The sequence below is a fragment of the Megalops cyprinoides genome, chromosome 19 (assembly GCF_013368585.1).
Source record: "Megalops cyprinoides isolate fMegCyp1 chromosome 19, fMegCyp1.pri, whole genome shotgun sequence".
In the NCBI taxonomy this organism is placed as follows: domain Eukaryota; kingdom Metazoa; phylum Chordata; class Actinopteri; order Elopiformes; family Megalopidae; genus Megalops; species Megalops cyprinoides.
Genome location: NC_050601.1, coordinates 12,692,708 through 12,709,303, shown reverse-complemented (window position 1 = coordinate 12,709,303; position 16,596 = coordinate 12,692,708). Strand labels below are relative to the sequence as shown.

General features: G+C 41.3%; 2 protein-coding genes across 9 annotated transcripts in view; both read right to left on the bottom strand.

Moving 5' to 3' along the window:
* Positions 1 to 6,912, bottom strand: part of mapk8ip3 (mitogen-activated protein kinase 8 interacting protein 3) — a 30,034-nt gene extending 23,122 nt beyond the window's left edge. For all 8 annotated transcript variants that reach the window (XM_036553075.1, XM_036553079.1, XM_036553078.1 and 5 more), the window contains exons 1-3: positions 5,797 to 6,912; positions 905 to 1,025; positions 170 to 240 (exon numbers count right to left, since the gene is read on the bottom strand). In XM_036553075.1, coding sequence (XP_036408968.1) covers positions 170 to 240; positions 905 to 1,025; positions 5,797 to 6,102 — 498 coding nt within the window. In that variant the 5' untranslated portion in view covers positions 6,103 to 6,912. The remainder of the gene's footprint in view (positions 1 to 169; positions 241 to 904; positions 1,026 to 5,796) is intronic.
* A 5,027-nt stretch (positions 6,913 to 11,939) lies between these two features.
* jpt2 (Jupiter microtubule associated homolog 2) lies at positions 11,940 to 15,826 on the bottom strand. The gene is made up of 5 exons (XM_036553100.1): positions 15,698 to 15,826; positions 14,858 to 15,003; positions 13,645 to 13,790; positions 12,853 to 12,889; positions 11,940 to 12,364 (listed from the first exon to the last, which is right to left on the bottom strand). Exons 1-5 carry the CDS (start codon positions 15,751 to 15,753, stop codon positions 12,150 to 12,152), a joined length of 600 nt encoding a protein of 199 aa, XP_036408993.1. The 5' UTR covers positions 15,754 to 15,826; the 3' UTR covers positions 11,940 to 12,149.
* Between the last annotated feature and the right edge of the window lie 770 nt (positions 15,827 to 16,596).

The following is a 16,596-nucleotide window of genomic DNA, read 5'->3' as shown; positions in this document are numbered from 1 at the left end:
CATGAGTATTAACCATATTAAGTATAGTGTTGTTTTCATGATTTTTTTCATTCACAGCGTGCATCAGGGTAAGACTAAGAATGCTAACATGGTTCCTGCACAGGTGAGAGCTGGCGAGAGAGGTGAGAGCAGGTTGTGCTGTCCCATGACATTATGCAGCTTATATTACCTCTGTGTGCCTCTGATGAAGAACGTTGTAGTCCCTCTTCATCTCTGACTCACGCTCCTCCAGGCGGGATACTGGCAGGGACAGGAACATGTTAGTGACTCTTCCTTGTCCACCATGACCGTGGGCCTTTCCAGATCAAATTGGCCAAATGAGTCCTTCTCTTCCTGAGAGGAGACTACTGTAATGTCTCTGTGATTGCATTAAGTCATGGGTTATGCTGAGGGCCTACGGGGTCTCAGGCATCTTGACAATATTCCCAGAATAACCTCAATGGACGTCAATAAACACTCATAGTGTGAACATGGTTCAACGCATGCCTCGGACATATTGAGCTATTCTCAGTATAACTCTGCCAGAGTATTCCTTTGAGTCTAAACTTGTTCCTCAATCTGAGGGTGACAAATTGCACTTCAAACCCCTCTGCACCTATTTGTCATGCTACACATCTACCCAAATTAAGGCCTCGGTCCATTACATTCCACCATATACTTGGACCAAGCCTTCATTTTCACAACGTACCATTATGAATATTGACATTATCGTTCGATTCTCTGCCTGTATTTGATCAAACGTTTTCCACCTTTGACATTTTGTTAAACACATGATAGATGTAGGATACAGTGGTTTATATATAGCATAATATAGTAGAATTCAGTGGTTCTGCATGACGCACTGCGGCTGTCAGGTGTCTGACGCACCACGCCGCAGCACAGTGAAGGTGCAGGGCCTGCTTACTCTGGTCGGCGTAGTTCTTGGTCTTGAGCTCCATCTGCTTCGTTTGCAGCTCCAGGATCTCCACCTGCACCTGCAGCTCCTTCTTCTCTGCCTCCAGCACATCCTCAAACTCAATAAACTTCTGCAAAGACACAAGCGGCACACAGGCTCAAAACCCTAAACTCACTGTTTGAGAGAGAAACTTTTTTTTCCACATTTTTGCGCTGTGAGATAATGTATACACAAAGCAGCAGAGAATTACACTGGCAGTCATTAAGAATTATTTGGCACATATATCAATGTATAGCTGTACTGAGCAACGCATGCCTGACTTTTTCACATGGACTGCACAACTGACATGAAGTCTGGCAGGCCAGCATATGGAATGTGCATAGGGTAACTGTTGTATCTGTATGAGGTTGTGGTTTGTGGAGGAACTAACTGAAGCTCTGAGCTCTCCTTGACAGTCACCTGAGCTCACTCTCATTGAAAAACTCTGGGACCCAACCGCAACCAAGGTACATGAGCAGAATCCTGAGAGTCAGCCAGATGTCTGGACTGCACGGGATATGCTACCACAGGAATGCCCCCAAAACCTGTCTGAAGGCATGAATGGATGTGCAGAGCCAGCTGGGGGAACATTCCTGCCTCTGAGATTACGGAATGAGTAGAGACTGGAACTCACACAGGCTCAGGTTTGAAAATTAAAACTGCCACAGATTATTACACATGTGCGCATATGTAGACTAAGCAGCACAGCACTCCCAGTTGTGTGACATTCAGGCAAAGTCTAAAACATCTGCATCTGTATACCATCCTAGAATGCTTCCCTGCTGCGCTGTTATCTCTGTGTGGTCAGGGAGAGAGACATCCTTCACTCAAGTTCATCCTGCCCTTGGGTTTGGTATGCACACGGGAGATCTCTGTCCCAAAGTACCCCTTTCATTCCCTTCCGCTGGCTGAGCGAAAGATCATCTAGCCACACTGACCTTATCTAACTCTCCATAGCTTTCCTTTATACATACGCTCATGTCTCAAAACCATAATTATTACAGTGTGCTGTCTCGCCTTGGCCAACTGTCACAGCACCCACTCTACCTCTTCTTCCATTGAAAAGTTTGTCTGAATCTCAGCCACATTAATATGTTAAACTAATAATTTGCTGCATGCATGTGGTATCGCAGATGATAACAAGACCAAGATTCTTGCTTGAGGAATTGTAGTGTGCCTGAGGCAATTCCTTTTGAATAATCTGTCTCTTAAAGCAGTTATATCACTACTTTCAAAAAACATTAATATTTTTATTATTTATCAACGTGAACAGTAAGTAATAAGTAATAAGTAATAAGTAATATGTTGCAGTAGTATTTTGTCTGCCCTCCACTGTTACAGCTGCAAAGGCAAAAGGTCACACATTTTGGGATGTAAATCAATACTGTAGCGGGTAAGCACACCAACAATTGGTCAGCATCCTTTCTGACGGCAACTCCAGCAAGGAAATTGGCATGATAACGTCTAAGTGTAAAAACACATGACATCGTCTGCCCTTAGAAACCCTTATTTTACAAACTCAAGCAATGGAGTCCTTTTATTTCTGTCTGAAAAGCAAAGTGCATATGAAATTGCAGTAATTCTGTAATTCTCTGGACCGGCTCACTGCTGGATAAGGTTTGTAATGACTGCACAAAAATTCATCCAGCTGTACTGATGCACCAAACTCTCCGCCAAATTAAGGCCATTTTCGAAGGCAAGAGCTGGAAATGCATCACACAGTGCAGTGCTGGAATACAGTGTGTGCTGTGTTTCATAACAGCTCCATTAAAGGCCTGCTGCTCATCCACTGACAATCACTATAAACAGAATTCAAGAGAAATTCTAACACACTGGACCGAAATACGCAGATATTGATAAGATACGATATACAAGATATTGCTGTTGATACTGACTGAATATTGAAATACAACTTGTTTTGAAACTGTTTTTAAAATGAGAAGCATTTATTTTTCACTGCTTCTCACTGTGTTTTTCACTGTTTGGTCTTAAAGGCTTGTAATACAAGCCCATGGTCATTTGTGGAATCACTTGGGAGAGAGCTGTGCAATCTGTTGTTTTCAGCTGCCCCTGCTCAGATGGTCCGTCCCACTTATAAATGTGCTCAGATGCTTTTATGGAAGCGAACGCTGTCATAGGCAGGGTGTCAGGTTACAGGCCTCACTTGTCTCAGTGCAGTATTGATTTCTCATGAACCCCCCCCATCACATGCTGCTTGTTATTCCAAGTCTTCAAACAATGCAGATCCTCCGGTTTAAACTTGCCCCTCACTCCAGCCTACTTCCTGCACATCCTACATTCACAACACTTGCATTTGATGTCCAATAAACTTGACTGGTTCATTTACTGTTTTTCAGAAAACTAGTCCCACCAACCCACCTCCACACACACACACATATAGAAAGAAAATTTATTTTAAAATAAATTATATTGAATATATGTACTCTATCATTAAACCTCTACTATAAAACACTGGTTCTTTCTGAAAGAGTGTCAAGGCTGGCTGTGTCCATAATAAGGCTCTGATCTACATCCATCACCATGACAACAATAAGAGTTACTCCAGACATAATTCCGTTTATGTGTCATTGTCTTCCACTAACCTACTGTGGTGAAATCGTTTAAGCGTTTAACTAAACTGACACCCCACCAGCCATCTAAAAGGACAATATAGATGATGCATGAACAATATTATGGGTGATCCAGTCAGAAGTCTTGAGGGTGAGTTTTTCTAATTTTTTTTAAAGAGGATTGTCAAACCACCAGGAGAAAGACATTTTAAAACATTTCATTGATAACTCTTCTGATGTTATTTATGTGACAATTGAATGTTTTTACCATATTTTAGCTCCCTACTTGGTGAATAACTACAACATTGGTTACATATGCATCCCTTTCTCCCACTATTTTATATCCACCATAAAATTATTTTTGAAAGGTTGCTTTTAAAAGACAAGTCAATTTTATAGTTTATGACTTCATAATAAAACAGCTTCTGTTTTCAATGTCAACACTATTTTTTCAAATAATCAAATTATATGACCTTGAGAAATACAACATGCCAAATGTGTGTTTCACAATTACATCATTTTGTGTACATATGCACAATCTTTCACAAACATCAATTTAAACTGTGATTTAATTTTAAGTCACTTTCACTTGTTTTGATTTGTAATGTGCTGGGATACATACATGTTAAATCAGTAATAAGGACTAGGCCCAGAGAAGAGAATGTGACCTGGGTTGAGAACTGCAACAGTGAAACACTGACCAAAGACAGACACTCTGCAGACTCACTGTGAAGCTGCAGTGTAAATAACACTTGCAGGACCTTGTTGATACTGTATACTGAGATTGCAGAGGTTTGCACCTTACATCACATGACTATAGTAGTGTGTTAGCCAGAACTGCTATAAAGGCCTGTCACCTTTCCATCATTTTTTCAATCAGAGTGACAGGAAAATCAGTGTGCTGTTGTCACACATGGCAGGCAGCACAGCCCTGGCCATGGATGGCTCCTGCATGTCACCTTACATCACTAAGGGTGCTGTCGTCGGGACTTACACAAGAGTTCTTGAGGTTATAAACACTTCTCATATTCAGTCATTCCACAGAATATCTGGAGCTGTTTCGTTCAGATGTGAAACGCCTCATGCAGTCTGAACAAAAACATCCTCTCAACAGAACTCTTTCCATACCAGAGTAATCTTGCCTGAGGATGCATGATAAAAACAAAACTGAGACAAGTAGCTTACTAAAAAGCTGAAGAGGATTCTCCTTTCATGATTGTCACAGATATTTTTTTCCTATAAACCACAACAACACTGCGGCATAGTGGTACAGAAACTGGGCTTGTAACCAGAAGGATGAGGCTGTGATTCCCAGGTGGGTTACTGCCATTGTATCCTTGAGCACGATGTAATCTGAACAAACTGAGCAAATGTATGACTGGATAATTCTGTAGTATATACTACAACAATACTAATAAATCATTACAACACCATATCCTAACAGTCTATTGAACAAATATTCTGAGTAAGAAAGGTAAAAATGTAGCATCGACTACAACTAAGGCTAGTGAATTGTCTGAATTACTCAGTTAAATGTCACTGAGAGAGATTAACTCTGTGCTAGCCAAGGCTACTTCATTGCACCAAATTCCCAGACAAGACTTTCTTCGCTTCAGATGCCACCAGCTCAAAGGAAAGGATTGCAGCTGATGTATTTCATTTACTGATGTTACTCATTTCAGTGTCACCATTTGTTGGGAGGAGGGGGGGGGGGGGGGGGGGGGGGGGAGATGACATGAAGGGCAGAGGCAAGTGCGCCATTGCTGTTTTGAAAACTTTGCTGTAGGTTGTTACGAAAGGAGCATGGGTCTAACACAGCACAGCACTTGCTGTGATGGATATCCTTAATGTCACATCTTCTGAGATTGACAGCCCACTGTTTCTGCCATACTACACCAAACTGAATGATGCACTAGAAAGTCAGAAATTAAATGAGCAAAACCTAAGAATTACTGTCATGCATTCATTGACGTTAGCATAGCGTTAGCCACAAATAACATGTGGACTATCAGATTTTCTCAGTACACCCATCGGTTGTGATTATAGATGCTGGCAAATGTTAAAGCGTAATGTACTATAGGCATTAACTAAAACAAACCAGTACTTTGTAAAATACCACCTTGTGGTCATAACAATGCCATTGGTTAAACGAGCACTTACAAATAAAGGGTTAACCTTCAAATACACAGCCAATAATCTCTTGATATCATAGACACGATCTTGTAAATATAACAACTCATGTTAAAATGGTAATAAGATAATTCATAAATAAAATGGTAGTAAACAGCGCACCTCCTCTGCCTGTTTCCGCAGCGCCTTCTCGCGCTCGTATTGGGTGATCAGCTGCTCGTTGTCCTCCTTGAGCAGCTCCAGCTCGACCTCATGCTCCTGGTTCTCGGTGAGCACCGAGTCCAGGTTCTCCAGCACGTTCACCACCAGCGGCATCAGCTCCTTCACCACCTCCTCGTCGTAGCTGCGGATGAGCCGCTCGAACTCCCGGTAGATGCTGTTGGCCAGGCCCGACACGCGCTCCGACATCACCGAGACGGAGCCGTAGTCGTCCTGGTACACCACCTCGTCGATCTGTAGCTCCATCATCTTGGTAACGGCGCCTGGTTTCAGCTGCTCGATGCTTCGTCTTCACGAACGGGAATAGGTCTCTCACACGGAGAGGAGAATCTGCATTTAACTATAATGTTACGTTTTTTTGTATCAAACCAGGTGTTTATTTCCTCTTTGGGAGATGGTCTTTATCCGGCTTTATTCGTCTCTAAATTATGATAAAAGAGCAGCCTCCGTTGTATAGATGCTCCAATCCTGGGCCAAAATGCGTATTTATTAGACAATCGTTTTGTTACCACCTTGCACTGTTTGACCAAGGCGGAGTGGATGTCATTACATATTTCTGTTCTTCTATTTTAAATGGATGCAAAGTGCAAAGACTCTCCTGTCCTCCTCTCCTCCTCTCCAGCACCGCAGCTTTGCAAAAAGCTCTCTAGACGCACCCTATTGAGGTTTTCCTTGCGATACCAGCATCCATTTCTATAAGAAACCGACGCGGTTTGTTCCGACCCATCTTTAATCTAAATTAAAATTTAAACCGTGAAAGATTTAAAAATAACAACAATGCACCTGCCGCTCAGCAGCCGTAGCAATGGATTCCATCCATTGCACGAGAATTTTCAATGGTAAAATTAATAAATAAATAATTATAAATAAACTGATACGTCAAATACCGAAATGAAGCCGGTCCTTCCCCGTCCGCACACCAGCCGCCCCGCTAAATCATTTTTGTTTTGGTTTTAGCAGCAATCCTCCACTCCGGGTGGGAAGGGGCAGGCGATGCCTTTCGAGTAATGCAATCGGGACCCTCCCAGGTTAGATGATGGTGCCAGCTGACCGATTGGGATTGACGTCACGCTTTCTGCAGTAAGCAAACTCTATCTCTGATGCCTCATCATGGATATTTCCATGCAGTAGTCCTGTGCGTTTCACATCTTGTTACAAATGGAGCGCCCAGCTTCTCTTTTGGATTAGATTATTGTCTGTGCTGTTTAGTGCATTCGTTTCAGGCGATCTTCGTAGTGTGCTGGATGTCCGCATTAATGACAAATAACAATGACAATTTTCTCATTTGCTATCGCACAGGAACTGAAGTTATGTTTCCAAAGATCAAAAACAGAAGTTTGTAGCCTACATCAATACTCTTAAACTAAAAGTGCGTTCTCATTATTTTGATATAAATCACAATAGCCAACTAAAAACGAACGATTGCAAAACCGACTTCACAACTCTACATTTAGGTATGAAACAGGTGAAAGTTTCTTCACATGCAAGTTAATTTGTGCAAAGTGCAAAGCATTGGTGCCCACACATTACATTCTCATTTCATATCAGCGTGCGTAAATCAAATGACATTTATCATGAACCCAATTGACCACAAAATGAACTTTGCTGGAGAGAAACACAGCGAGTTTGGCAGAGAAATGCAAAAGCGGGTAGATACTGCGAATGCATTCTGATAGGGTTGGTCAGCTTTAAATACGTCCAATGACGTTTCCATCTTATGAAATGGAATAAAATTGTATAAAAATTGATTTACTCCGCTGTTTTGCAGTGCACTAGGGTGCATTCAGTGTTTAATAGGCTATATTTACATCCACAGTCAATATCATTAGTTTGTAACCTATTCTTCCAGTTTGCAAGCAGTGCGAACAATTTTAGTGTATGATCATCAAAGAAAGCACATAGCACTTGTGTTTGTAAAAGACTCACAAAATAGATATGTCAGTTTTGTTTATGTAATTTGAATCACTACGCTAAATGTATCACATACTAAATAATGTTTTGTGCATTATACATTGAATTGGGATTTCTGGTAACTGTTAAGTATCAAAGTTGTTTAGTTCATCACCTATTTTTCAGCATCCTTGTCATCAAATGTGGTCTTTCAGCACAGAGCAGTGAGAATGATGCACATTCATTCCCCAGAATCCTTTACAATGGGATGACCAACGCTCTTTTCTCTGGAAGTTGACAGGAAAGCTCTTCAAGAGCCAGGTTCCACTAGAAATATCTATTTCAGTGCCCAGTGGGGCTCACTCCAGCCTGTGCAATCCAGTGCAGTTTTGCTGTGAGATTGTTGCTTCAGTTATTAGGGCAAATGGAACCTTGTGTCCTTTTTTGATGGTGCCTCAAAAAGAAGATCTTTGTCATCAGAGGCCCTCAGAATAGTGGTAGATTTATCCAAGGAAGGGTAAAATAATTCCAAATAATATGACAAAGTATTGCCAATTCTGAAAAATAATGTGGATCGGTGTTGTTTATTTTAAACGCTTTTATGTTCCTCATTTTCATATTTAGTAAAGCTGTCATCCCATTGCCCTAAAATGAATTCAACAGAAATCCCTTCATTTGCCAGCAGCACCTCCTACTGCCTAGTGCCTATCTTCTCACAGCCTGCTCAAGTGGAGTTTCCACTGGTTAACAGTGGGAATATCAGTGACTCCCTGATTTAATTTAATGTGATCTCAAGATCATTGGAATTCAGGGCAGTATAATTCCTTTTGGTAGTCAAAGTTGCAGTGTGTTTCTGTCTGTGTGGGTTACCCTGTATTGCACAATGAGGACTTTTTGTAGGCCAGGGGCCATTTCCTCCTGGATGCCTACAGGGTCTTTTTGCCTTCTGTGTTTCATTCTGCTTCATCTCTGTAACTTGAGGCGTTAATTTGGCTAGACAGTCAGCTCACCTCCTGTTTCAGGTGTAAAGCAGTTGTTTATGGCAATGGCAATGGCAATTTTAGGGGGTCAATTTCACAAGTGGCTCAGAGAGTGAAGGTGCTTGGTCTTAGCACAGGCTGATGTTTTATGACTGCAGCCTGAAAGCAGTTGTGCTATCTGCCAACAATGATCAGGAGCCCACAGCAGTGGAGCACACTGGCTTTGTTTTGGCAGGGATAGAGGTGGGTATGTCAGTCAGGGCCAGCTTGTCATATTGCTTGTGCCCTGCGACTAGATCGAGTGCCAAAGAGGTAGTCAGATAGCATTGGTTTGGTATCTGCCTCCCGGTCCATTGTGGGCCTTCTTGCATTGACTTGCATGTGTATAGGAGAATTGCATGGGCTTTTAACTGCACTTCCGTTCAAGTGCAGAGGTTCTGACACTAGAAAAAGCTTCATGTTCAACTTCCATTTGTGAGTAGGTGGGTAGAAAAGAAGGGGGGAATTTTAAAAAATGACCTGCAACATCCTCATCCTTGAGGACTGTAATTGCCTGGTGTCACTTTCACCTGTAAAGGGGGTCCAAAAAGGTATGTGACTGTGGATGGACATGGAGGTGAAGAGAAGAAACACCATGTGAAAAGAACAGTCGGAGACGATACAGACCTGGTGATACAAGAGAAGATGACTGTGTCCTGTATAAGAAATCGTTGTGAGGAAGCATTTCTGCAGTAGATATTTCTGCCCTCTGGAGATGATCCATGACTTGCAGTTGCCATTGCTGGCCTGTTTGTCATTCTTTACACCATGTGCTGGCATTGTGCATATCTGACACATATGTGCTTGTGTCTCGAATTTACTTAACAAATCATACCGTGAAACACTGAAAAGACCTAAGGCTTCCTTTCTTTCTCGACCCATGTACTCTCACCTCACTTATCATTTCCCTCTACCAGCTACCACCCCCAATCTCGTTGCTCCTTACAGACCTGATCATGCACTGAAAAGGAATGCAGTAACGCATGACCTTCCATTGTCTTCAGTTTTGTAACACCCCTGTCTACAGTTTAGCACTATCAGCCATAACATTATCTGGACTTGATTAGTGTTGTAGGCAAGATAAGAGTAATTGCATCTGGGAATTTGATTGCGGATAACTCTGCATTTTCTGATGTTGTTTTGAGGCCCTTTAGATAAGGGTATCTGCTAAGTAAGTACTGTTTAAAAAGGATTGTGCTGGACATGTTCAGAGATCAAAGCAATCCATGTCACCCTTAAAGAGTGATGTGCCTGTGAATATGAATTCATCGAAGGTTCAGCTGTTAACAATCATTTTATTCACTAACCGGTAAGAAAAATTTCTACCCATGGGAATCTTACCAAGTGCCCTAAATCAGCATTTTTGACTAAAGACTGATATTTTGGAGAAAAATGTTGATTTCTCTTCTGCACTCATCAGAAAGAAGTTTTTTTTAATTGCATTCCCTTCAATGAGTATTTTTGTACCTCTATCTGGACAAAAGCTAGTTGAGGAAAGTTGTTTAGAAAGCATTTTTTAAGAATGGTACTATATTAAAATATATAAAACTATGTATTATATATAATGTAGATGTTACCTCTAATATAGGCCTAACTAGTAAATGTTTCCTCTAGTATATCCCCAATTATAAATCAGCACATGCAAGTTTCTGTCTACAGCTGCTGCCTGTAAGAGGGTGTGCTGCAGGTAGCAACTTGCTAAAATACCCAAATGGCTTTAGGAAGGCTCCTGTTCTGTAGGTGCTAGAAACATTTCTTTGAACACTATCATTTTGAGTTACCTGGAAGTAAACTCTTTAAAACACTAAACGGTAAGCAATGTTGAATATAACATTTTAATTCTGAAAAATCTTTTTGGTTTGGGTCCTGAAAACATTAGTCTATTTTGGTTTTTGGTTCCCAACAGGGACTAAGATCTTATCAGTAAAAGACACCAGAGGGACTTTGCACACAAAAGTTCCACAGCTTTAATACTTTCTTAATGACCTCACCAAGAACCTATCACTGTATGTGATGATGTGTTTATAATGGAAGGCATCTTACTTTTATTCTTGTATTTGTGCACTAAGCATCTTGTTTTTTCCACCAATTGTTTTTCAATCCTATTTCAATACTGGACACTCAGTTGCAAATACTGCATAGCATATGGATTTTAAAATGTAAACCCTCCCCTTCTGAAATAAACATCAAAACCAAAACTTCACAGTGAAAACCGTCAAAATACAAATTTTATTGCATTACAGTTTTTTTTCTGCTCCACACATCACCTGTCAGGCACGTTCATATATAGAAACAAACAAAAAAAATCCCACAAAGGCTGGCGCTGGGTAAGAGTGAACACATACTTGGAATGTCAGTGGCATGATCCTACCAAGGAATCACCCCATCTTGTTCTTTAGACCCATGTATATTTCACTGAGTGTTCACATTTGTTGTGCTGTTTTAATTTAAAACATAAAACTGCCTTTTCCAGAGTTGGAATACCGTATTCCTTTTTAGAAGAAGCAATGGCAAAAGCAGAATACCCGCATATGTGCTTTCCTTTTGTCTGCTAGAGCAAAAAAGAAAAATAAAACACTATTTTGTAGTGGGGTCAGGACCCCTTTGTCCACTTTTGGCGTTTCTATCCCTGAACATATTTCATGGCTCCTATAGGACGACAATTTGGAGGTACTTTGGCAACTCTGCTCCAATAAAGAGATGAAAAAGAATCGGACAAAAAGAAATGGATTAACAAGGCAGTCCTTATACTGATCAGTGCTAACATACCTAAACAAATAGTGTAACCTTGAACAAGGCAAGGCACAACAGCTGGATTTGTTTGTGACAATCTATAGGTCTTCAATGGCATCTCTCACTGCGAATCTCTGCTCTGCTTGAGGAGAAAATTGAAGGTAATCTTAGGGTGAGAGAGACCACAACGCTACTCTGACTCCAAGGCTATTCTGATGTGAGAAGTAAGCAGATCACATGATTAAATATTTCTGTATCTTGATACAACATTCACAAATTACAGATTACAGCTGTCAAATGTATACATGCTTGATTAAGACCATTCCTGTTGTACTCTCCAGAATAATCATCATCTAGTTTTACATTAACTTGAGATAATCAATACGTGATTAAAATAAACTAGATTAGACAAGAACATCAAGAAAGATTTTGAACCAGGAGAAAACTGTTTAACCATCTCAGTGACTGATGAATGAATTCATTCTGCACTAAAACAAACAAACAAAAAAAAAAACAACCCAGAGGGAGAGACTTTCTTTTAAACTACACTGCAAGTAAAGTTTCTTACTACATAGACAGAGGAGAGTGGGGCTAGGGTAGAAAGTGCAAGAGTTGTTTACAGTCATGGAGGAGAACACTGGAACTTGGATGCACTCAGTAGAAGACCACACTTGATTTCCCCCCAGGGGGCTGAATGACCTTGTTGTGGGACCGAGGTCTAGGTCCCAGACGGGGCTCATGGTCCTCCACGGTGGGTTTATGGGGGGAGGTTTCTTTCTCCTGCACAGAACAGGAGGTGTCCTGGCTGGGTACTGGTGAGGCTGAAGTGTTTTCTTTCTCTGCTTGACGTTCCAATGTCTGCTCCGGAACTGAGAGTAACAGAGTTCAGACTGTGAGACTACAATCATTTCTTATTCAACTAATTAAAAAGTTGAAATTTTCTAACTACAGGTGTGATAAACCAGTTATTTTCCCTTTAACTAGTTGTTTTCCTTTTCTGTTGTGCTGAAAGCCACTCTGGATTACAGCATATAATCCACACTGCTAAATGCATGTGATATAACGTAATGTAACTAATATTCAAAATAATTTTGCAAATCCAAAATGAAACAGGTGGTACAAATTGTCTACTTATGGTAGCAGCAATATACCTCAAATTAAAAAAGTAAAGAAAAATTTTGCAGACAAAAAACATCTGCTTCCTAAGACATATTGCCTTACAAACCCTGTTAATCAAACTGGTTAAGGTTAATAAGCTGATTGGTAAAACCATTCCATCTCCACACTGAATAAGTGGATGACTAAACAAGGTTTTCCCCATATAGCACCTTCATGATGTCCCATTGAGACCACTCACCTTGAGGTGCTGGTGTAGCATTAATGCCAATGTTGTCCTGTGAGAAACAGCATCAGTTAGGAATATTTTAAAAAACGACTTTTTAAAAACTGAAGATTGTCTATCAATCAGTGGATTCAATGCATCAATGTAGAACGTGTATGCTGCACACTGATTAAGTGTGGCAGAATGTAGCTCATTTGCAATGTATCATACACCAGAGTGAAACATTATGTGGCAAACTCAGTGGTTGATGAATGCTTTTAATTTATGAACAAATTTCAACTTTACTACAATTTTTGTCAAGGTAATGCCCCAATTACCCACTACATGCTGAACTTCGTACAAAAAGTAGTAAGACCTACTAACTACTAAAACCAAATACATGGGGCCATAAATCACTACATGCTGCAATTCTTGGCAACAGGCACTTTGGAGGGACAAAACATTTCAAAAAGTCAAGATGAATTAAACTATTTTGCAATGAAAATTTAACTTTTCCACAGACCTCATAAATCATTGCTGAGTTTGTTGTGACAACACAAACTGAAAATGAGGGGAGGACTTCATGCATGGTGCATAAAACCACTGAATTTAATTTTCCAGCTATGAGGGTCCCAAGTTATGCCACAAATAACCGGCTGTTCCCATTCTAGAAAGTTCTGCTGTCTCTACCATAGCTTAATGAACCATTGCCCCTCTCTCAATTATAACCCATTAGTCCACACTGAGAACAGTCTGGACAGGTTAAAGAAGCATTTCCACATGTTTAAGTCTATACTGACGCATGCTTGATAAGGGTGAAGCCAGTACCTTTGGTTTACTGGGATAGCTACGGACAGCCAGTGGATTGCTCTCTGCAGGTCCAAAAATGTTGCTGCTCACTCCGCCAGGTGGCACTGCTCTTTGCTGGGGTGCAAGGGCCCCAGGCTGCTCAAAGATCCCACTGCTTTTCCCTCCTGCACTCAGAGGGGAGGAGGGGCAGTCTGTTTAACTCAAGCTCTTTACATGGCTATTGCAGTCAGTTCCCATCCCAGAGCAAATGAAGTGTGAATGGTAATTCACCATCCAGCTGATGTCACCTGGGCTGTGCACAAGTTCCAACACCATATAAAATACAGAAACAGAGGGCAATGAAAGAATGAATCAAAGCCATCAATACACCAATGCAGTGTTTCTCAATCCTACTCCTGGAGCCCCCCCTTTCCTGCATATCTTCTATCTATCCTTGTGATTAACATGCTCTAGATTAAGTCAGGTGTGCTCAGCTAATCAAAAGTGCCACTGATGAGTTGTCAGGTAGGTAGAGCAGGGAAAGATGGAAAAGGATTGAGAATCGGTGCACCAATCAATTCAAGGTAACCTGTGAAACATTTCAGTAACTGCGGTAGTGACTGCATGTTTTCCTGAAAGAATATTTGACACATATTCTGTAAGGATATTTGATGGAATCTTTCCATAGTCACAGAGGAGTGCAAATTGGATCCAATTAGATCTCCTATACTAGACTCAGGCAAACACATTGAGCTAACCCCCGGTTTCTATCGATCTGACCTTAGACACTCCGGCTCCAAGAACTGCTGTCTGCTTCGGAAATGGCTCACTTGGCAGTAGTGATATAAAATTAGTGATAGCTGCAGAGTTCTACCACTAGCAAGGGTCTTGTAATAAGAAGGTTTAATATGGTCAACTACAGATACAACAGTTATCTATTTAACATTGAACATATTATCCTGAACTGGTAGTGTGTTTAACATAGCCTTTAAAAGAAGAAATAAACTAGTTAACTAGGCTATGGGCAATGGACAGTGTACGTTTACTTCAAGCAGGCCAGTCCACATAGAAATCCTTAAAGAGCCAGAGTGCACATAACTGGCAGGAAGGACAGACTCTCCCTGAAAAGCTTCTTTCATGACAACGTTGCAGTATGTTGGCACTTTCCGCCCTAACGCTTTTGGAAAACAATCGATCAACCATGGCTGAGTGAGCGGAAATCTCTCCTGCTCATCCAGCAGAATGCGTTTACCCGGCGGATTCGTCCTCCTGGGGCATTCCTGGGGCTCCTCTGGAGACGCAAATATGTTGGAGCTCTTAGCCGGCCGTCTCACTGATGGCTCCTCATCACAGCCACCGAACAGGTTACTAGAGCCTCCTCCAGGCGGTCTGAGCACCCTGGAAGTGACATGCGCCAAAACAGCCACTTTTGAGTTCAAAATATTGCGTTCATTGATGGTGACAAACTCGTATTTGGCCGGGAGAAACAGCCTGAGCCAAAAGGGAAAGGGAGTCTTTTCTCAGCCTTATCGCGATCACTGTAACGTGCAATCAGAGGAATTAAGGGGAAGAACAACTTGATCACGACACGTTTGTCTAACAAATGTTAGCTGTGCTATATTGCTAGCGACTAGCTAGCTAGTCGACTACATGGCTATGAGCAGGCTGTTTTTCTTATTGTTTCTAGCTCGATAGTCTAACTCTATAAAACACATTTGCAGGTACAATACAGTTTGCTAACTGACACATTTCCCTATCAATTTACAGAAGCTCCCTTGCTATGAGGTCATAAAACGACTCATTTAAGAAACGGCAGAAGTGCCTGCTCATGTAGCTGACGTTAGCTACTGTTTGTTAATTCACAAGGCTTCATAGGGCGAGTTACCAAGTGACTAGTGAGATTATTCACGGTTGTTAGCGAGCGAATGTTAACGTGGTAGCTAACTTTAACGACAGATGACTTAGATTGCAAACGAAGTTCCCGTTTTGTAGATACCAGCTAACGCTAGCTAACCAGCTAGGTAGGTACAGAAACTTTAAAGCCTGCTCTCGATTGCTTTGTGGTCACCTCGACAACTAGGCAGGTACCCACCTAGAGCTCGGTTTAGCATCTTCATCCAGTCCCTGATACATGTTCGTGGATGTCATGGTTCAGTGTCTTTCTTCCGCTCTCCCGCGTTCGAACCCACACAATGCGCCCCAGCTAAACCACTAGTTACGTAGTCACTGCAGCACACTGCGAAAAGTTTTAACATCTCTTAAACCAAACCCAAAGTCCCTGCCCACTGGGCGGGTGCCTGTGTTTGAAATAAGAGGAAATGCGAGTATTTAATGGTACAGAGGTACGTCTTTCAGGCCTTTGCCGCATGCTATTGGATGTACGAAAAAGACTGTGCGCTACGTTAATTGGTTAACGACGGTGGCAGTTTATCAGCATCTACGAGTGCTGTGATCCGTTCCTTGTTTCTCCACCTAATAACCTCTTAAAACTCCTTTTCTACGGTTCGAGTTCCTTTGTGGTTCAATATCCAATACGGTGCTTGTCCGAGTTTGTCCCACAGAATGGCCAAGCCTTAGAGCGATAAAATGTGTTTGTGTGTTCCTGTTGCCGGCGGATATACACATTTATCTGGCAGAGACCAAACACATTGCGTTGGAATAATAGTAACAAACATGCTAACCATAAATTGTATTTAATGGATTTATAATGAGAAAAGAGGAACTCACCTCAACCCTACCAATATATAAGTTGAATGGCAGCCATGATGGAAATGGTGATGGAGAGACAATGGTTGTTTTTCCTGTTAAACTTATGGACGATTAAATGCTTAGGCCAGGAATGTTTAAAAACCCCAGGTTTTTAAATTTTTAAAACCCCCAGGTTTTTAAAAATGACTTGTTTCCACTAGTCATATTGACCTACACATGTTGACCTGGTGTCTAGATTATTTTATGTTCTAATTATGCTAATTGCTAGAGTGAATGTGATGT

Coding starts and splice junctions, on each gene's coding strand:
- jpt2 (XM_036553100.1), bottom strand. CDS start 15,753: ATGACATCCACGAACATGTATCAGGGACTGGATGAAGATGCTAAACCG. Junction 15,004..15,697: donor GATGCTAAACCGAGCTCTAG/GTGGGTACCTGC, acceptor TGTCACTTCCAG/GGTGCTCAGACCGCCTGGAG. Junction 12,890..13,644: donor GCTATCCCAGTAAACCAAAG/GTACTGGCTTCA, acceptor TGTTTCTCACAG/GACAACATTGGCATTAATGC.